The 23,069-nt window shown below is 34.0% G+C and overlaps 1 protein-coding gene across 3 annotated transcripts in view; it reads left to right on the top strand.

Moving 5' to 3' along the window:
* Positions 1-23,069, top strand: part of CSMD3 (CUB and Sushi multiple domains 3) — a 1,197,799-nt gene that overhangs the window by 353,699 nt on the left and 821,031 nt on the right. For all 3 annotated transcript variants that reach the window (XM_061171997.1, XM_061171996.1, XM_061171995.1), the window contains exon 5: positions 12,894-13,101. In XM_061171997.1, the coding sequence (XP_061027980.1) occupies positions 12,894-13,101 (208 nt within the window). The remainder of the gene's footprint in view (positions 1-12,893; positions 13,102-23,069) is intronic.

Raw genomic sequence — 23,069 nt, 5'->3', positions numbered from 1 at the left:
CTGATATTCAGTCTGTGTTGAAACAGAAGTGATAAGACTTTGGAAATTTTGAGAGAAATCATACCCTGAACATTCTTTCTTTTTTAAATGAAGTAGCATTAAAGTTTGCCTTCTGAGAGTAGTATTCATCACATGGAGTGGGGCCTCAAGGAGAGCAATGGAGGTTAAAAATAAGGTATAAACAAGGACAGGGCTTTTATAAAATAGAAAGAACTGAGCTGGTAGCTACTATCTTTACTGAAACCATAGTTTCAAATTGCAAATTTCTGGGCTTGTCTCTAGATTAATCTGGGGAGAACTGACATTTTTAGATTACATGGAATATCTGTTTATTTACATAGATCTGTTTAGTTACATAGATCTGTATTTTCTCTCAAAAATATAATTAGAGCTTTACTCAGGCTTTTCTTGTTTCACTATTTTTATTCCTAGGTTTTTGAAATTTTATCCTATTAGCAATGATATTTAAAAAAATTTCAGTTTCTAATTGTTCAGTGCTGATATATTTTTGTATATTGCCCTTGTATTCAGTAACCTTGCTTAATTCACAGATTAAGTCATGTATTTTATCTGGTGAGTCTCTTGAATACTCCACATACATAATTCTGCTATCTGCAGTTAAAGAAGTTGCACTTTATTGAAGTTAAATATGGAGAAAAGTCTAAAAATTAGTTAACTCCCACCTGCTTGGTACTGAACAGCAATAATCATTTTCTGTTTATGCTCACCTTTTTATTATAAAGCTTTTGACCTGCAACATACATTTTGTTCTTAAAATTTATTTGGCAATCCTTCTCATTCTTCTATTTTGTTTTGACATTTTGTTCCAATTATCAATTAATCTCTTTTGGAATAGTGACATATTACTTGTGTTTTCTTTTTATTCTACCCCATAGATGGCTCAGACATCAGAATTTAATTTGATGGTGAGCTTAAATGGTTATATTCACTCATTTGTTTATTTCATATTTAATTCAGTAAATTCCTATAAACCTCTCCTATATGTCAGTCTTTATTTTAATAATACAGATATGATGCAAACAAAAATAGATGCATGATCTGTCCATTGATGAAAGTGGGGTGTTAAGGTCCCCCACTATTATTGTGTTACTGTTGGTTTCTCCTTTTATGGCTGTTAGTATTTGCCTTGTATACTGCGGTGTTCCTATTTGGGTGCATATATGTTTACAAGTGTTATATCTTCTTGGATTGATCCCTTGATCATTATGTAGTTTCCTTCTTTGTCTCTTGTAACAGTCTTTATTTTAAAGTCTATTTTGTCTGATATGAGTATTGCTACTCCATTTGATTTCCATTTGCATGGAATACCTTTTTCCATCCACTCACTTTCAGTCTGTATGTGTCCCTAGGTCTGAAGTGGGTCTCTTGTAGACAGCATATATATGGGTCTTGTTTTTGTATCCATTCAGCCAGTCTGTGTCTTTTGGTGGGAGCATTTAATCCATTTACATTTAAAGTAATTATCGATATGTATAAGGAAACACAGGCCTTAAATGACACTTTAGATCAGATAGACTTAATTGATATTTATAGAGCATTTCATCCAAAAGCAGCAGAATACACATCTTTCCCTTGTGCACATGGACCATTCTCCAGGATTGACCACATGCTGGGCCACAAAGAGAGCCTCGGTAAATTTAAGAAGACTGAAATCATATCAAGCATTTTTTCCGACCACAACACTACGAGATTAGAAATAAATGACAAGAAAGAGAAAACTGTAAAAAACACAAACATGTGGAGGCTAAACAATATGCTACTAAACAGCCAATGGATCACTGAAGAAATCAAAGAGGAAATTAAAAAATACATAGAGACAAATGAAAATGGAAGCACAATGATCCAGAACCTATGGGATGCAGCAAAAACAGTCCTAAGTGGGAAGTTTATAGCAATACAGTATTACCTCAGGAAACAAGAAAAATCTCAAATAAACAACCTAGCTTTACACCTAAAGCAACTAGAGAAAGAAAAAGAAGCAAAACCTAAAGTTAGTAGAAGGAAAGAAATCATAAAGATTAGAGCAGAAATAAATGAAATAGAAATGAAGAAATAAGTGAAATAGAGATGAAGAAAACAATAGCAAAGATCAACGAAACTAAAAGTTCTTTGAAAAGATAAACAAAATTGAGAAACCTTTAGCCAGACTCATCAAGAAAGAAAGAGAGAGGACTCAAATCAATAAAATTAGAAATGAAAAAGGAGAAGTTACAACTGACACCACAGAAATACAAAGGATCATAAGAAACTACTGCAAGCAACTGTATGGCAATAAAATGGACAACCTGGAAGAAACTGACAAATTCTTAGAAAGGTGAAATCTCCTAAGACTGAGCCAGGAAGAAACAGAAAATATGAACAGACCAATCACAAGTACTGAAATTGGAACTGTGATTAAAAAATCCCAACAGACAAAAGTCCAGGACGAGATGGCTTTACAGGCGAATTCTATCAAACATTTAGAGAAGAGATAAAACCTATCCTTCTCAAACTCTTCCAAAATGTAGCAGAGAGAGGAACACTCCCAAACTCATTCTATGAGGCCACCATCACCCTGATAACCAAAACCAGACAAAGATACCACAAAAAAAGAAAATGACAGACCAATATCACTGATGAATATAGACATAAAAATCCTCAACAAAATACTAGCAATCTGAATCCAACAATATATTAAAAGGATCATACAACATGATCAAGTGGGATTTATCCCAGTAATGCAAAGAATTTTCAATATCCACAGATCAAACAGCATACCAACAAATTGATACACCACATCAACAAATTGAAGAATAAAAACCATATGATCATCTCAATAGATGCAGAAAAAGCTTTGGACAAAATTCAACACCCATTTATGATAAAAACTCTCCAGAAAGTGGGCATAGAGGGAACATACCTCAACATAATAAAGGCCATATATGACAGACCTATAGCTAACATCATACTCAGTGGTGAAAAGCTGAAAGCATTTCCTATAAGATCAGGAACAAGACAAGGATGTCAGCTCTTGCCACTTTTATTCAACATAGTTTTGGAAGTCCTAGCTATGGCAGTCAGAGAAGAAAAAGAAATAAAAGCAATACAAATTGGAAAAGAAGTTAAACTGTCATTGTTTGGAGATGACATGATACTACACATAAAAAATCCTAAAGACGCTACCAGAAAACTACTAGAGCTCATGAATGAATTTGGTAAAGTTGCAGGATACAAAATTAATACACAGAAATCGGTTGCATTTCTATACACTAGCAATGAAATATCAGAAAGAGAAATTCAAGACACAATCCCATTTACCATCGCACCAAAAAGAATAAAATACCTAGGAATAAACCTGCCTAAGGAGACAAAAGACCTGTACTATGTAAACTGTAAGACGCTGATGAAAGGAATCGAAGACAGCACAAACAGATGGAAAGATATACCGTGTTCTTGGATGGGAAGAATCAATATTGTCAAAATGACTATACTATCCAAGGCAATCTACAGATTCAGTGCAATCCCTCTCAAATTACTAATGGAATTTTTTGCAGAACTAGAACAAAATATCTTAAAATTTATATGGAGACACAAAAGACCCCGAATACCAGAGCAGTCTCGAGAAAGAAAAACAAAGCTGGAGGAATCAGGCTCCCTGACTTCAGACTATACTACAAAGCTACAGTAATCAAGACAGTATGGTACTGGCACAAAAATAGAAATATAGAGCAATGGAACAAGATAGAAATCCCCGAAATAAACCCATGCACCTATGGTCAATTAATCTATGACAAAGGAGGCAAGAGTATACAATGGAGGAAAAACAGTCTCTTCAGTAAATGGTGCTGGGAAAACTGGACAGCTGCATGTAAAAAAAATGAAATTAGAACATTCTTTAACACCATACACAAAAATAAACTCAAAATGGATTAAAGACCTAAATGTGAGACTGGACACTATAAAACTCTCAGAGGGGAACATAGGCAGAACACTGACATAAATCAAAGCAATATATTTTTTGATCTGTCTCCCAGAGTAATGGAAATAAAAACAAAAGTAAACAAATGGGACCTAATTAAACTCAAACGCTTTTGCACAGCAAAGGAAACCATACACAAAATGAATAAACAACCCACAGAATGAGAGAAAATATTTGTAAATGATGTGACCAAGGGATTAGTCTCCAAAATTTACAAACAGCTCATGAGGCAAATGACCCAATCCAAAAATGGGCAGAAGACCTAAATAGAAGAAGACAAAGAAGACATACAGATGGCCAAGAGGCACATGAAAATATGTTCAACATTGCTAATTATTAGAGAAATGCAAATCAAAACTACAATGAGATATCACCTCACACCAGTAAGAATAGGTATCATCAAAAAATCCACAAACAGTAAATGCTGGAGAGAGTGTGGAGAGAAGGGAACCCTCCTGCACTGTTGGTGGAATGTAAATTGGCACAGACACTGCAGAGAACAGTATGGAGGAGGTTCCGTAAAAAACTAAAAATAGAGCTACCATATGATCCTGCAATCCCACTCCTGGGCATGTGTCTGGAGAAAAACATGGTCCGAGTGGATACACGCACCCCAGTGTTCATTGCAGCATTCTTTACAGTAGCCAAGACATGGAAGCAACCTAAATGTCCATCGACAGAGGAATGGATAAAGATGTGGTACATACATGCAACGGAATATTACTCAGCCATTAAAAAGAATGAAATAATGCCATTTGCGGCAACGCGAATGGACCTAGAGATTGTCATACTGAGTGAGGTGTAAGTCAGACAGATAAAGTGAAATATCGTATGTTATAACTTATTTGTGGAATCTAAAAGGAAAAGAAAAAGATACAAATGAACTTATTTATAAAACAGAAACAGACTCACAGACTTAGAGAAAGAACTTATGGTTACCTGCAGTGGGGATGGGTGGGGGGCAGGGATAGTTAGGGAGTTTGGGATTGACATGTACACACTGCTATATTTAAAATACATAACCAACAAGAAAAAGAAATAGATGCAATCCCTGCCTTTATAGAACTTATGAATTAGAGGGAGACAGAGGTTTCAAATACTCACCCAGAAAAAAATTTTTCATCAACCTGTGGCCTCTAAGATCACCCAGGGCCACAACATCCAGATAGCATAAGGAGAAAAAAAAAATATGGATGATCTTGTGGGAAGTTTTTATGGGCAAAGCTTGCAATGGTAGTTCACTTCACTGACATTCTATTCACCAGAATTCAGTTACATGGCCTAACCTAGATGTGAGGAGCATTAGAAAATTTGCCATTGTTGAGAAGCTACCTCCCAGCAGTAACTGCACATGCGGAGATGGAACAGGAATTTTGGTGCTTAGCTAGTAGTCTCTGCCACATCAAGATGCTAAGATACATGTGCTTCTTATATCTGGATTTTTAGTTTTCATTAAATTTGGAAGTCTTTTGGCCTTTTTATCTTCAAATACTTTTCTATGCTTTCTCCCTTCCCCACGACCTTTTTGGAATTTCAGTATCATTTATGTTAAGGTGCTTCATATTTTCCTACAGCAGAAAAAAAATATATTTTTAAGTTCTTCTATTCTCTTTGCTTCAGTTTGAATAGTTTCTATTGCTCTGTCTTCAAGTTTACTGTGTTTTATTCTGTAGTATGTAATCTGCTGTAAGGCCCATTGAGCAATTATTTTTACTTCTAATAATGTATTTTCATCTGAAAGCTTCATTTGGTTATAATTTATATTTTCCTTTTCTCACTGTATTCACTGTGTTTACTTTTTCTGTAAAGGGCTATGTAGTAAATATTTTAGACTTTGCATGTCATATATGTTCTCTATCATATACTTGTCTTTGATTCTGGTTTATTTATCATTTGTTTTTACAATCCTTTAAAATTATAAAAATCATTCTTAGCTCTCAGGTGATACCAAAACAGGGCACAGGCTAGATATAGTAAAATATAGTTATGTAGTTATCTGTTATATAGTCCTTGTCTGCTAATTCACCATCTCCATTTTTTGTTCTGTTTCTGTTGACTGATATTTCTCTGGGTAATGGGTCATATTTTTCTGCTTCTTGAGGTGACTAATCGTTTTTACTGGGTGTTGAACATTGTGAATTTTAAGTTATTGTGTGTCTGGATTTAGTTGTCTTTGTTTAAAGAATGTTGGACATTCATCTGGTATATAGTGAAGTTACATTTGGTTCAGTTATATTTTTTGAGGTTTGTTTTTAAGTTTTGTTAGGGCAGTTCTAGAGTAACCTTTAGGGATGGTTTAACTCCTCTACTGAAGGTGTATCCCTTCTGAATTTGCTACTAAGTACACAGGTTATTTAAAGAGGACTCTCCACTCTAGCTGGAGGAACAAGTACCCAGCCATGTGTGCTCTCTTGGAACCATTCAGCTCACAGATCCCTGGACTCTCTTTGCCTGACTTCATGGGATTTTACCCTTTGCATGCATTTGTTAGTTAGCAAATACCCAGGGGACCACCATGCAGATTTTGTAATTTCTTTTTCTGCAGAGCTCCCTTTTCTCTGGAATTCTGTCTAACAACTTACAGGCACTTCATGCTTCCTGCACACTGTCCACTCATCCCAGGGAGAGCATCATGTTCCATTTATAATCCACTCCTTGATTTATGGTTCTGAAAATGCTTCTAGACAAAAAGCCAGGCAATTATGGGGTCTTCTCCCTTTGTTCCTCACCTTTCTGGGATCACAGTTCTGTATGGCCCTGTCACAGTGTTTGAAAAAAGTTATATTTTGCTCAGTTTTTAATTTTTTTTAAAGAAACAGATGTAAATTTGCTCCTTGTTGTTCTGTCATGGTTCCTTCTTGATTTAAAGATTTTATTTTTTCTCCAGACCTTTAAATAATTTAAATTATCATTGAATGAATTTTTTTTTTATTTGGACATGCTGAGAAGTATTTTAAGTGAATGAAAAAATCCACATATTTATTAATAACTTTCCTCAGTGCATTAACTTGCCTTGTCATTTCTAAACATGTCTCTAAGGAAGGTAAATATAAACTAAGGTGGGATATTTGCTCAAAAGCATATTTGAGTATTCAGGAATAAACCTTCAGTGCCGAGATGTCGGCCCTGTTATGTTATATTTAGCTCCTTTTCGTGAGGTGTTCATCTGGATAAATGATGAATGTTTGTCTTCGAGTTGTTATAAATCTGTTTCTCAGATGAATTTAATTTCATCTGTCTTAATATGAAAGAAGCTGAAGGAGCTGGACTGAGAGATTATAATTATGAGAACCCTTTAGTTTTCCTTCATAATTATCAATGATTTAATTTTCTTTGAAACTTGGAACATTATTTGTTGTGCCTTGATGCGCATTTTAACTACCTGTTGTCAGTTTTCTTCTCTATGAGAAAAGAGTTTCTTCTTACACACAAAGATGCGTAAGGCTGAACTATTAAATACAAACAAAGCAGCTATGTAAATGGAGCTGCTGCTCTGTATACGTAATATAACAGATCATTAAGGAATGTAGTATTAAATAGTTTGTTTAATTAAGAGGTAGACAACAATGATGCCTGTCTTGGGAAGGAACAAAAACCTCACATAGATGTCAGTTTTGCTTGAGTGCTGATGGGATGTTGAGATTTAGCAAGGGAGATTTGCAGAAGAATTTCCCATGATAACATCTGAGATTAGATTGAATGCTTATCATCTGGAATTGACCAAGTGTACTCATCTTCCACAATTTACAGTTCATTTCTTTTTTTGAAATAAACAAGCCTATTTCCTGTCACTAATCCACTCCCCCATCCCTAAGCTATTTCAGAAGAAACTAATAGCAGGGCAGAGCACAGTATGAGATCAGTATCTGAAAAGATGTGTTACAGTAAACTTTTAGGTGTGTTTTGAAACTCTTTTTTTTTTTTTTCTTTTAAACTGCCGTGTTTTGGGACAGTTACAACTTATAATACTTTAAATGAGTATGGTCTCATACTCAAAACCAGAACAAGGTCAGGTATTTTCAGTATCTAAATAAGTGTCACAGAAATTAAAAGTAAATAAAATTTAATTTTAGGAAAAATAAATTTCTGGAAATTATTAAACTTCTTCTTTAAATACAAATAATTTTGATTTTATTTTGTCACTTTTTTCCCTGCTGTATACATCGTAAGAGATTAAAGGATATTGTTTATCAAGTTTGTATAAATTTAGTTATTTTAAAGTATAGAAATAGGAGTATTTGGTGATAGATTTATAATATTATAAACAATTAAAATTAAGTTTAATAACATTTTAAATTTAATAGCTATATTTTTTTATCAGTAGATTTGAGTACATTAAGAATTTAAGAGGGAGTTGTTAGTATTTCCTCCAGGTGATTGGAATAAATCCCAAATCAAATGATTACGTTTTAAAAAATTCTTATTCTCAAAAGACTACATTGCCTTCATTGATTCTATTGGTTGAACTGGTTGTTTCCTTCATGTTTTACAACAGACAGACTACAAACTTCTTAACATGCAACTTGCCATCATTCAGCCTATGTATTGCATTAAAAAAAAAAAAAGCACACTTAAAATCTTACAACCTATACAGATTTTAGAACAGGAGTAGAGAAACCACCAACCTTTTTTATATTCCCTGTATGTTAAATAACTACATTTTGAAGCAATCATGACTTCTAGTTAAACTCAAGAGAAGTCTAAGATATTTAATCACATTGCTTTACTCTTTAGGTGAAAAAATACTGTTCTTAAAAATGGGCCTAAGAGAATTATTCAGATTTATTGTGCAGTGATACTATTTATTCCAAAGTGCCTACAAAGACCAAACTAATCTTTTGAAGATATTGAGATAATAATATGCTAAACTACTGAATAAACAAGAGGTGGTTTATCTTTAGGAAACAATAAAGCATGCAAAAAATTGCCTGGATTCTTGATTCAGCCCTCTAATCTGTATCCTCCATTATCTCCTTTCCCTCTCATCTTCATAGAGCAGCCAGAATGTTTTCAAAACTCAAAACCAATCATGTCATCTTTTTGCTGAAAACCCATCGGTAACTTTCCACTGCTCTGAATACACCCCATAGTTTTGTCAGAAAGATCCTGCAAGGTCTAGCACCTAGTTGCCTTTCCACCTCATTTGGTACCACTTGGCAGTTGCACACAGATTTTCTTTCAGTTTGGAAAATTTTGGAGAATGCCCATTTCCTCTGGTGAAAGGATAAGTGTACCTACTCAGAACAATTTTCCTTTTCCTCATTAACTATTCACCCTTCAGGTTTCTAGTCCATCATCGCTTCCTCAAAGAATCCTTGTTTCTGAATTCTGTAGCTACTGCAAAGCCCCAAACATACAATGTCAGTACTAAATGCTCCTTCTGCAAAGTACCTGACAGAAATGTAATTTTATATGTTTATTTTGTCATTTGTTTAGAGCCTTACTCTCTTCTAGACAGGATGCTCAGTGAGGGCAGGTATTGTGCTGACTTTTGATCATCACTGTAGCGTGAGAGACTAATGCAGTTCCTCCTGGTACTTAGTAGATCTCAATGAATATTTTTTTGGATAGATGACCAAATTAATAAACTTTAAAATTCACAGAAAGTTTATACAAGTAACCAACATGACCCCATGTGTATCTTGAGTATGTTAAAAAATGGTTCTATTTAATAGCCTGTGAACCCTGCCCTTTCTGTGACATGTGGGACAGAAGATACTACAACAACACTAATCAAACGGGCAAGCCTGGTGGCCAGGACAGAGTGATGCTGAAAGAATAAAAGTTCTATCGTTGACAGGATTTGTACCAACTCACTTTGCCCAGAGACCAGGCAATATTACTTAGCAGAGAGAGCACAGCACTAGATTTAAGGGTTTCATGATTTGTCCTAATTCTGCCTTTCACTTGTTCTAACTCTGGTATAAAGTAAAAATTTTAATTTAGGTAATACATTCTACTATAAGAGTCTATGATTACAGAAAATGTATTGCTTTTTCATAAATATTATAGTAAATCCAGTCTGAATCGCAATACAAAGGTTCTAGCATTCAGGTAGACTACCTAGCCAAAATGTTGTATAGCTAACGTGTACTAAAAGCAAACTTTATTTATTTCACAATTTTATCAGATACTGATTCTATGATAGTCTCTGTAGTAATAAAGAGATCAAACAGGAGTGCTGAACAAAGAAATTGATACAGAAATTGGCAAGAGCACTGGTTTGAATGCTGGAAGATCTCAGTTCCCATCCTTGTTTTCAACTGCAAGTCAGTCATGCTTTTGGGTTGAAGACTTTCCCTGGAGTGAACTATTCTGTTAGTTGCTCTCCATCTCATGTGTCAGGAGTTTGGGGTGATTTCTCTCTTCTGTGAGCCTAGATTACTTCTTAAAGGAGACCATGCAGAGAAATTGATTTGTTTGCCCTGGAGCTTGGGGGACACAGTGTATTATTATTAAGACCATGGCTGAAATATTTAAATGTCTGTTGCAAACCCAGAAGACTACATTTGGGAAGAAATTGCATTTCCACAGAGGATTAATAAATGGGGCATGTTTTCTTGACCATATGCAGGACTTTTGTGAGGGAGTTCTGGACTGGAATTGTCTTAGATCCTGCCCAAGAGGCCCACCTAGAAGGATAAGGAGACATAGTTGGAAAGAGGGTGGAAGGATACCATTCTATACACATGGTATGAGGGAGAAAATAAGCAGCCAGCTAGAGAAACACATTCACCCACAACAAGGGAACTGATTGGGTTACTTCTGAGGGTCCCATGAAAAGGTTCATGAGCAATATGAACCATCTTTCTTTAATCATCTGCCAAAGCCCTTGGACACCAGTACCAAATCAGTGCCAAGCAAATAAGATTCATCTCCCCTGATCCTTTCTACTTCCAAATCTAGGATGAATCAGAGAGAGCTCAGTGAGCAGGGGCGGATGAAAAGAAATTCTAGGAGGGGAAACAGGGAAGGAGAGCCCACTTCACTGCCTTACCTCTGCCCCATCTGCCACAAGCCCAGGGGAGCAAAGAACCTTAACCTAAATGAAGTCAAAATTTTTTGTGAGTATCCAGGACTAGACAAATTAATTGATGAATTGATATTTTTGAATTAAAAAAAGTGGAGGAATTTTTTCTTAATCTGAGTGTGAACTGAAATGTTTCTGCCTGAGATTTTATCTAGAGACAGGGAAGTAAATGGCTCACAGAGCTGGTTTGAATATGTTGTATACCAGCTACACTACAAATATATAATAGTGTAACATTTTATTTCTGAAGCAGTACTCAGCGTTGGTGTTAGTACTGAGAAGACAAAGAGTAGAAATAATTTGTGGTTGCGGATTGGGGGCAGCAGGACATTTTCACCAGAGGTTAAAGTTAAGGTATTGAGGGAAGGCATTGTATGTTCTGACGAGAAAATTGTAGTAATATATCTCATAGTCTAGACTGGACCACTAGTTCATTCTAATTACTCAACAAACTTAAAAAAATAGAGAGGGCATCATGAAAATAAATATCATATACACAGTAGTGTATGATGAAAATTAAGTATCTTTTAAGAGCAGTATTATTTATGCTTTCAATTTATGAATTATGGAGCTAGGTGGGTAAAGAGTGGGACAGAAAGAAGCTAATGTTATTTAATGCATACAATATAGTAAGAAAGTTGTTCCCAGTACCAAAGCATGTTGCCATTCCATGCCCATTGTGGAGTTAAACAGGATGCTGCCCATCTCTATTTATTAAAGTTACAGATTGTTAGCTATTACATCAAATAATAATTGGTCTTTATAGAGCTAGATGTTTCCTTAGACATTTGATTTGAATTGAAGGAATTCCCTGAGTGGCTCAAGACAACAGCATAAATCTTGAGAAATTTTATTGCACAAATAATCTAGTAACCTATTGACTGGCCTAAACAGTGTTATGACAAGATAAATTTTATAGCTTCAATTTCTTTATAAAGCAAGGAGCTTTATCTTATGTTTTAACACTAAGTACAGGTGGTCATGTAACCCCTCTGTTGGCATACAGCATTGGCCAAAAGTAGACTCATGGATAATCTATGACCCTTATTTGGGAAATGAGAACCATAGGTCCAAATGTAAAGTTAGTAGAAACTTTCCAAATGGAAGAAAAGTATGATTACTTAGAAATGGAAGGTTCTGAGCCACCTACAATATCATAAGTAGATAGTTTACATTTAACCTAGCATTGATGCCATTGCATTTATAATGTTGTGTATACATAATCGTGTGAATACCTAGCAAAATATGTTTACATTGTTTGATAGAGTCATAGGAATGTGTTACTAAAGGTATGTTACTGAATATATTATTGAAGTTACTATATTATTTCTTTCTAATTAAAGTTTCGTAGATATGTGATGTATTCTTATTTAAACTGCATTTCCACAAACGTTTTCAGTAGCTTTTGAAAAATGCCAGTGACAGAAACTATATTATATTCTCTCTTACATCATTTATTTGGTATATAACTACATTAAGGAAATAAAAACAAAGCTCAGACCTACCATGAACATGCACAAGGTGACTAAAGATTTCCTATTATAGACCTTAAGAATGATGTTTCGTTTGTTTTACTCGCTTCATCACTGAATCAATGAAAAGAAAATCTTAATTCTGTTATCCTGAGATCTAATTGGAGTATAGATTTTTACTTACTTTCATTGCTGTTTAAATCAATGGTTATAAAATAGTCAAGATAGCGTTTGTATTTATATATGTGCTTAAATTTTTTATGGACTTCTCATTTAATCTCTATTAGTATAATATGCACTTGGTATCACAACATTTGTCCTGTTATTTTTATCCAATAATGTTAACAGAGTTGATTTAATCGCATTTCTCTTAATGACTTATATCTGAACATCTCATCTTTGTTTTCAACAGCTGAAGATGCATGTGGAGGAACAATGAGAGGATCTAGTGGCGTCATATCAAGCCCTAGTTTTCCTAATGAGTACCATAATAATGCTGATTGCACTTGGACCATTGTAGCAGAGCCTGGGGACACAATTTCACTCATATTTACTGATTTCCAAATGGAAGAAAAGTATGATTACTTAGAAATAGAAGGTTCTGAGCCACCTACAATATGGTAAGTAGTTTGTATCAATCTAGCATTGATGTCATTGCCTGAGGCCAGTTGGGAATCAGAGAAAAACTGTATGTGGGCCTTTAAAGGATTAAATATTTAAAAGAACTAACAGTTACAGGAAAATTATAAGGCGTAGCTGTCAGAGCTGAGGAAGATTTTGGAGATGGGGTACTAATATATAGAATGGAATTTTGAAAGATGAAGCTTTCCATCAGTATTTCTTTGTCACTCAATCAATGAAAAATAATGTGATTCTTATCAAAACTTGTGTAAGGAAATAAGAGTCTTGTTCCTACAATTGTGTTCCTTAGTGTGCCAGTTCATACTTTGTGGTTCCTTTCAGATTAATTGAATAGTCTTGGAAGTAATTTGCCTTTGTTTTTTGTAGATAGCTCTTTTATGTATCCTGTTACTTGAAGGCAAAAATTAAACTCTATGATCTGGGTGAATGTGGTCTGTTTCTTTAGAGACTCAAGGCATGGTCTCATGAAAATTACAGAGTTTTCAGAACATACTTTTAGGATATAGTATTTTTAAGAAGAAAATATTTCTTTATGCTATTTTGAAAATTTAAATACACTGGTATCATTGAAGTGTAAAGTAGACTCAGTAATTGAAGAATGGTGGGATTAGTGAAATGAAGACATAGGTAAACTCTAGACTAAAAGGGCCTTTTAAACCAGGTAAAATATTTGATAAGAATAGCGGGAATTTATTAAAGGATTTTTATCAAAAGCAATTACATGAAGAGGTTTGCATTTTCAAATGATGATTCTTGCTGAAGTATAGAGATTGATTTGAAGTGGGGCTCGATTAGCTGTTAAGAAAATCTCTTAAGAGGTGTTTGCTGTAACCCAAGAAAAAAATCATGGTAGCTTGTATTAGGATGGTACTGATGGAGATAAAGAAGTAGAATGAGTTGAGAGATTTTTAGGAGGTATAATGATAAAGACCTCTGTAGTGAATTGAAGAGTGATAAAGAAGGTGGTGTTCAAATAAAACATCATTTCTGGCTTGTGTAATAAATTGGTAAAGGCAGGAGAGATACTCACTGAGTTGGAAAATGTTGAGGGAAGGTCACATTTGGAATGGGAATGCTATGGTTATTGAGAGATGTTTTACATTTATTTAGTTTGAAGTCTCTTTGAGACATGCTGTTAAAGCCTAATAGACAACAATATCTATCTATATGATTCAGGAGCTATGAGTAGAAGCATCACTGGTAGTGTGGTTGATATTGATGGTAATAGAACCAAAAGGCATCAATAACATTGGCTAGACAGAGACAGGATGGAATGAGAAGATAAGAGGGCACTAGGATTGAGTTTGAGCATCAACAGCATATAAGGCCCAGGCTTAGGAGGATGATCCAGCAAAGGAGACTAAGACAGAGAGACAGGAGGAAATCTAAGGGAATAAGCTGTCACACAGGCAAGAAAAGTGTGAAGAAGAAAGAATAAGACAACATTGCAGATTGCTGTTGAAAGGACATTAGGTAAATGTGTGTGTGTGTGTTTTTTTAATACATTCATAGTTGGCTAGACGTCAGCAAAAGTACCAAGTGTTTCTATCAGCTTAATCATACCTTGTTAGGTAAGATGAAAATAACACACTTAGCTATACCAACTTTGTTTTTTGTTTGTTTGTGTTTTCCTCTATCTTTCAGTCCCTCAGTACTCAGGTTTATATAACTTTAACTCTTCCCATGATAATTTTATGCCTGGGTACAATGAAACTCAGCAGAATCCTGGTTTAAAAATGTTAGAGAATTCAAAAGCTATTGTTTCATAAATTGCTACTTCTACAGTGTTACATATTTGAGTCACATCAAGGTAGATGATAATGCCATGAATTTTCCAATAATTTTATCTTTTGGTGTAGAAGAGATCCCATTAAAAATGAAAAAATTTAAACTTGCAACATATTTGATTACTAGAAGGAAATTAGAAAACACTGTTTCTTGGCACTTGTTCCTTTGTTACCACTGCATTCTAGAAACCAAATCTAACACATTTACTTTAGGGATCATAACATACCCATTTATGTTCATATAGTTACTTTCTCTTTTCGGATTAAGCATTCTTAGTAATAATTTGTTTATCATCTAAATGAACACCTCTTTGTATGTTTCCAAGTTTCTGGAACTTATGCAGCTTATTCAATAATAGTATCAGATCTACAAATTGCTTTTCTCTCCATTTTCTCATTAAATGACACTGGACTACTTTATTTATTTCCCCCTTCCTCAGGAAGAAAATAGCAACTAAGAAATTAATTATGTTACTGTCCTTTTAAATTAGTGTTACCATGAATATTTAGATAGACTTGTTAAATTCCTTGTTGTAAAATATAAACACCAACAAGATCATTTGGCGCTTTTCAAGAAAATGATACAAATACCAAAACTATGTTATATTTTTATAAATGGCAATTGAAAGATACAGTGTCAATAAATAATATTGTCTGTAGTCACTTAAATGTAATAAAACAGCATTCCTTTTAATTGTATTAGTTATAGAATTGATGTATAAAATGATCTGTGAATAATTAAAACTTTAAATCTAATCCTGGCCCTCTAATCCCTTTAAATTTTTTAATGTTCTCATATCTTTTTAAACATATAGTCATCAGAATGAGACATTTTATTTCAGGTGGCATTACATTGGTTCTTTCTTATGAGTATGCATTGCTCATATAATATTTTCAATCCTTAATAGAACTGAAAAGATAAATGAGAACAGGGGACCCATTTATATTATTTTGATTAAAATTACTGATGATTCCTTGATTACAGGCCCTCCATTGAGGAACTGGGAACTTGCCACTGGCTACTATGCATTTTTATTTTGTTCTGGAAGTTCAGGCAGTGAAGCAGGGCTTACTGTAACCTGCCTTTGACTTTAGCAACAGGGAATAAATCAGCCCAATAATTGTGCTGCACAGAGAATATTAAGTTAGCCAATGCCTCTCTTATAAGCTGTATATGCTAAATCATTAAGTTCTTGTTTATTAAACAACAGTCAGCAGCACCATTGCATGATCCAACAGGAATGGAAGATCTACACAGTCATTACTGGATGGCAGAATTTTATGAGGCCTGTTGAATATTAGCTGATTCCATTGCAGTGAAATGAAAAATAACATAGCATAAAGAAGCTCGAGTTCTAGTTTTAGCTTTGACTCTTTGTGGATAGATGAAACTGGGTAAGTTATGTCACCTCCCTAGATCTCAGGTTCTTTGTCTGTAACATCTAAGGCTTCTCTCAACTCTAATATTGTTTGACATTATCTTCTTAGGTGCTATGGCAGGGTCAAAGAGGTGGAAAATAACTAGGTGCTGCCTTATTTACAAAGCATTGGATGGAGATTTGGATTAGGTACTCTTTAAAATTGTTTCCAAACTTAATCTTTTTGGGTTGTTACTAGAATTCTATTCATCCAGTGTTCATTCAGCAATTAGTTATTAGATACCTACTACATGGCAGCTGTTGTTCTAAATGCATCAGTGACCAAAGTGGCAGAGAGGCTTGCTCCTGTAGAACTTACGTCCTATGACGGGAAAAAGGCTCTAAAAAACAGTCAATATAAATAAAGTAATAACACACTCTGTTCAGAGAGTGATAAGAAAGAACAGGTGGAGTAGGGTAAGAGAGGTCAGGAGAGCAGTAGTGGGGTGATGGGTGTGTAGGTTACTTAATTGATAAGTTGAGATTTGAGCAAAGTCTGGACACAAGTAAGATAGTTAGCTAAACAATGAGCATTCCAGGCAGAAATGATATCTAGAACAAAATATATAATCTTGAGTGTGCCTCATTGTGTTTAAGGAACATCTAGGAGGTCATTGTGACTACAAAAGTATTGACATGGGTGAAAATAGTAGAAGCAAAAGAGAATTAATGGAGCCCAGATAAAGACCTGTATTTGGCTTTTAGGTGAAATATGAAGTCATTAAAGTGATTGGACTTAGTTTTTAAAGAATCACTCTGTGGAAGAAACTATAGAGAGGAAAGGTAGAAAAATGGATATTACTTGCAGTAATCTAGGTAAGATGTTACAATTATTAGGATGAGGAAATAGCAGTGGAGGTGATGAGAAATTGTTACGTTTTCAGGATAAAGTTAAGAGAATTTCCTAACTGATGGTGAAGCTCAAGGAAAAGAAGGAGCAAGGACAGCTCTAAGGGTTTTGGCCTGAAGAACTGAGGACATGAAATAGCCATTAATTAATATTGAGAAGGCTGTTGATGAAACATTTTTGGAGAGATGCTCCAGAGCTTAATTTTGGACATGTGAAGTTTGAGATGGCTAATAAATATTCTGATGAAGATTTCAAGGAGGCAGTTGGCTATACAAGTCTTAGTGCAGAATTAAAGGTGTGGGATAAAGATCTAAATTTGGAAGTATAGAAGGGGAAGTGATTATTAAATTAAAAAAAAAAGAGAGAGAAAAAAGGCTAAGAACTGAGTCCTGGACACTCCAACACTAAAAACACAACAAAGCTAGGAGGAACTGGTAAGAGTTTGAAAAGGATAATTAATAAGATAGGAGGAAAACCAAGAGTGTGGTTTCCTAAAAGCCAAATGAAGAAAGTATATCAAGGAGAAGGAACTGATGAACTGTGTCAAATACTGATGATAAGCCAGTAAGATGAGCTCTGAAATTGATCATTGGATTTAGTAATATGGAGGTCATTGATTACTGTGATGAAAGGAGTTTTGTCGGTGACAGTCTTACTGGAGTGGTTTTAAGAGGGAATTGGAAAATAAAAATTGTAGGCCATTAGTATAAATAAGCCTTTCAGGGACGTTTGTAACCAAAGGTGAACAAAGAAATAAGGCAATTGCTGAAGGAAGAAGTAGAGTCAAGAGATTTTTTTTTTTTTTTTTTAATTTTTGGTTTGTTTGTTAAACTGGAATAGGTAAAACCCTGTGTTCACACTGGTGGGAATGATCTGCTAAAGTGCAAAAAATTGGTGATGGAGAGAGTGGGGAGACTTGCTGTAATAAAGTAAAGAAGTGGAGATAGTGAAACTAATCTTTCCTTTTAAAAATCTGTTTGTGAAAGGAAGGAAGGAGGAAAAAGTAGCAGTAACTAGAGAGTGAGGTAGATCATGAAAATGAAGATTAAAAGGTCAAGTGAGGGATGATTCCATGGCAGAGGTTATAAGGAATTTAACCAATTTGGAAGCCCTGCATATAGAAATAAAAGATCAAAGGCTTGTAATCAAAGACCACAAGGAATGAGTGATTGAGTATCACAGACAGTAATAAAGAGTTGTATAATAATTGTAATTTTTCAGGTTGGATGACAGTGCACATGTGAACAATAATAGAAAGATCAGGAAGACCCATTAATATATTTTAACCAGAAGGGAAATTAGTTCATTTTGTAAGGTGTAAGGTTGAGGCTTCAGCAGAATTTCCACAGAGCATGTCCCCCCCAGAAATTGGTAATATGTAACATAATTCTGACAGATAGAAATTGAGGTAAGAATAAGAATTTGGCATAGTTATTCCTACTATCCTATAGTTAAACATCTCTACAGTATCTAAAAAAATGGAGTATTGGATGAAATCAAGGGAATTAACACAGTTATCAAAATCAGAATATTAGCAAAAACATACTCAGATCATATAACATAGGAAGACCTGTTTAAATTAATTGTATTCAAATTAAGAATAAAAGAAAGTATATAGTGTATTTTATTTAAACTATATATGCACATTTATTTATATTTATTAGGTAGTTTAAATAATGCTAAATATTTAGATTTGAGCTGATAAATTTTTCCATCATAGGCTAACTCCCATTGAAAGCTAGTTCCTCCATGTGTACACTAGATCCTATCCTTTCTCACTTACTGAGGAGTGTTATGCCCACAATTTTAATTCTCTTCTACACCATCAATTTTTGCTCTCTGATTAATCTCTCTTTAACTAGGTGTAACTTGGTTTGTCCCATCATTTCTTTAGAACTGCCTTTTCCAAAATGACCAATGATATCTGAATTCCTACTTTAATATGTATCTTACTTGATTTATTTGCAACATTTGAATGATCATTTCCTTAAGAACATCCATCTCCCTTGTTACTATGAAGTCCTGTCTTTTACCCTTTCTTATTCCTTACTGACTATATCTTTCAAAATCTTTTTGAGTGGATTTTCTTTCTTTATCCTTTCTGTGTGTTCCCACATTTGTCCAACGTTTGTCTGGTTTTCTCTCTCTTTCTTTTTTTTTTTCTGTTCACTGTACTATGTAATTTGCATAAATTTCCATGGCTTCAGTGATCTTAAGACTTCGCAATTTTTCTGATGTTCATGATTATTGGTTGTCTTACTTTGTTTCTAGTTGTATACATACTGTTACTAAAATAACAGAATCTTAAGGACAGCTTGGATCTCAAGTTATACATAATATCTAGAACTTTACATTGTACACCTTAGGTATTTCGTATATATTCGTGAAATGAATAAATGATTTTTGCCCTTTATAAAAAGGACATCAGTTGACCATCTGTTTTTACCTCTTTTACCCAGTGATTACACTTGATTTAATAAAGCCATATGCATTAGTTTGGATTAGGTTCAACTGTAAAAGAAAATTAAAGTAAAAAACACCAACAGGCTTGAATGAGATGCAAGTTTTTGTTTTGTTTTGTTTTGTTTTTTTAAATGTAAAGTTTGGACATAGGTGTACAAGACAGTTGTGGAAACCCCTGATATCAAATACTCAGGATCATTTTATATTACTATTCTATTTGTAGGTGGCCTTCATTCCAAAGATCATATCATGTCCAGACTACATCCATTTAGTTTACAGTCTAGACAGTAGGAAGAAGGAAAGGGGAAGGGAAGGGCCAAAGGGTATTCATCATTAAACTGTCTCTTAAACAAGGTTCTAGTTGCTACCCTGCATTTTCTATTGCATTTTCTACTATTTCTGCTTGTACTCATTGGCCAAAATTTTCTTACATGGCCACTTGGCTGAAAGAGACACAAGGAAGTATAACTCTTCTTCTAGGTGGCCTTTGCTCAGCTAAAAACCTATTATGAAAGAAAAGGAGAAATATTAGTATATAACTAAAAAACTTCCACACTGTTTTTACTGATGCAGTCCCTCCAGAGAAAATATATATTCATTAGTATTTTACATATAATACAACTATGTGTGGGTCCATATTGATATGTATTGATACAGATAGGTACGCATATGTATATATATATATATATATATGTTATATACAAATACATAAATCAGATATACATATATGTGGTATATTATCTTTCATATATATGGAATATATATATTATTATATATGCTAATAGTTCCAAATTTAGCAGTATTTCTCAAATGGTATTTTTGTAATATCTACATCAGAATTGCCTGTAGCATTTGTTAAAGTGCGGATTTCCGATCTCCCACACAAATGTATTCATTTACATTCTATAGGCATGAAATTAGTAACTCTGCAAACTAGATGATTCCAATCCATTGCTATAGCAAATAAAGCAGTAAGTTTGGTTTTATCAGTATTGCACCTCTGTCATATAACTGTCCTATAAGCCATCCCACAAGAGCTGAAATATTTCTTAGTACTCAAAAAGCTGAAGGTCAAATTAACATGATATATCAAGCTAATTAAACTAATTCTATAATGCATACACATATGTATATGGTATGAATTTATGTAATGGATAGCACAAAGACTGTGCTAGTGAATCAATTGTTCAACTAAATAAGATAAATTAATTAGAGGTAACTGGCTATAGTATTCATTCTACAAAGTAAATATTATAGATACTAATCCTATCAAACAGGTGTTCCTGTTTACTACCTTATTTCTGACAGTTATTAGACTAAAACATGCAATGAAGCTATGGTTCATGCATATTATTGCTTATGCATAACAGTAATTTGGTTAAATATCTATCACGATTCCATAATTTTGAATTAACCTTTTTGTTGTTGTGATGAGAGCATTTAACATGAGATCTACCTTCTTAACAAAATTTTAAGTGTACAAATACATTGTTGTTAACTATAGGCACAATATTGTTACAGCAGATCTCTAGAGCTTATCCACCTTGTATAACTGAAACTTTAAATCCAGTGAATAGCAACTCCCCATTTCCCCTTCCCCCCATCCCCTGGCAAATACCATTATGCTTTCTGTTTCTATGAGGTTAACTATTTTAGCTATCTCATGTAAGTGTAATCATGCAGTGTTTGTCCTTCTGTGGCTGGCTTATTTCACTTAGCATAATGGTCTCAAGGTTCATCCATGTTGTTGAATATGGCAGGATTTCCATCTTTTCTAAGGCTGAATATTATTTCTTTATATGTATATGTTACATTTTCCTTATCCATTCTTCCAACATGATTGCCTCTCTTTAGACAAATTAAATAGAGTAGTCATAAAATGATGAGAGCCAGAGGGATTTTAAGGATCCGACTGCTCAGTGTTGCCCTTTGAGGGAAACGAATCTTGAGGCTCATTGTGTCTGTTGAAAATTCAAGATGAAAATTAAGATCTCCTAATGTTTGCTGCAGTGTACTTTTTTACAAAAGTACTTCTTGTTAGGCATACAGCCAGGGCTTTCTTAAAACTGTATATGTATATCAGGAAAACATTTTGAAAACCTGAAACTTTGACATATAAATAGCACAGTATGGATTAATGTTTTTAAATATAGCCTGAAGTTGACATTGTATATTGGGTTGATACTTAAATATAAGTTTGCTTCAAAGAGTTAGAAATTCTTGTAGATATCTGAGAATCCCGAATATGGTTAATTTACCATTTTTAGTACAATTAAATATATTTTTTCTGCCTTAAGGACAGCCTGTTTGACAGTGCAGCAAGAAGAGTTAAGAATGTATGTAAGTCTTGCTCATCCATTGAAAAAAGAATTACATAATAGATGAAACCAGAATTAACACAAATAACAGCTGACTACTGAGAGAAGCATTTTGAAGGGTTTCTAACCAGACCACTTCTATGTAAATGCAAAATATTTCCTCTCTGACTTTTTAGGTTGAAAAAAATTAGTTGTTAGATGTATCTCACATCTTTGATGTAAAACCAATTATATATATATAAAATAAAAAATACAAATTTCATGTATATGTATTATATATAATTGTTTATGACAAATTTGAAGTTATCCTTCTAATTATTAGTGTGTACACTAATTATTATTAGTGATGTTTTTATACCTTTAAGAAACAGACCTTGCATTCATTGTTCCATCTTAATTAAATAAATTGCATTTTTAATGCAAGTGCAGAAGTAAATGAATACTACTTCTGTTTTTAAATTTAAGAAACTCATTTACTTATATACAATATTTTAATTAAGGAATGCACTCATCAAAAATATGTTTCAACTTCAAAGGGAAAAAGATGTCATGTCTGATTCCACTTTTTTTTATCTTGTGTGATCTTTCATAAAGACTGGGAAACTGTACAGATCTCTAAGGTTAAACCAAAGCTCTAGTATGTGAAAGACATGACTAATTTTATGATCTTATTTAATCCATAAAAATCAAACACCACTTGTTTGTCACTATTATTCATAAGGAAGTCCCAATATGCACTTTTCATAATTCCTTGCTCTCTTCATCGCCTCTCTAATAAAGTATTCCCTATAGTATTACCTAGATAAGTATTACTTAGAGCCACTACAACTCTGAAACTCCACTGTTCTTCTTGCTTACTCCCTTCATCTGTTTTTTCTTTTTTTTAATTTCATCAGAAACTCTAGTGCTTGTCATATTCATTTGATTCATTTTTCTGCAATTTATTAACTTGTACATTAGCCTTAGCCAGGGACACCACTCCATTTTGAAAGGAGAAAAGTGTGAAAGAACAGGTGTGTCTGCATTAAAGTTTATGAGTGGAGTGACCAGAAATCGAGATACATTCTTTCTGTGATTTCTATTTTTTCCCTGACGAAAGATGCAAGGTCA

This window comes from Eubalaena glacialis, chromosome 17 (assembly GCF_028564815.1).
Source record: "Eubalaena glacialis isolate mEubGla1 chromosome 17, mEubGla1.1.hap2.+ XY, whole genome shotgun sequence".
In the NCBI taxonomy this organism is placed as follows: Eukaryota; Metazoa; Chordata; class Mammalia; order Artiodactyla; family Balaenidae; genus Eubalaena; species Eubalaena glacialis.
This window is presented reverse-complemented; position numbering and strand designations above follow the sequence as displayed.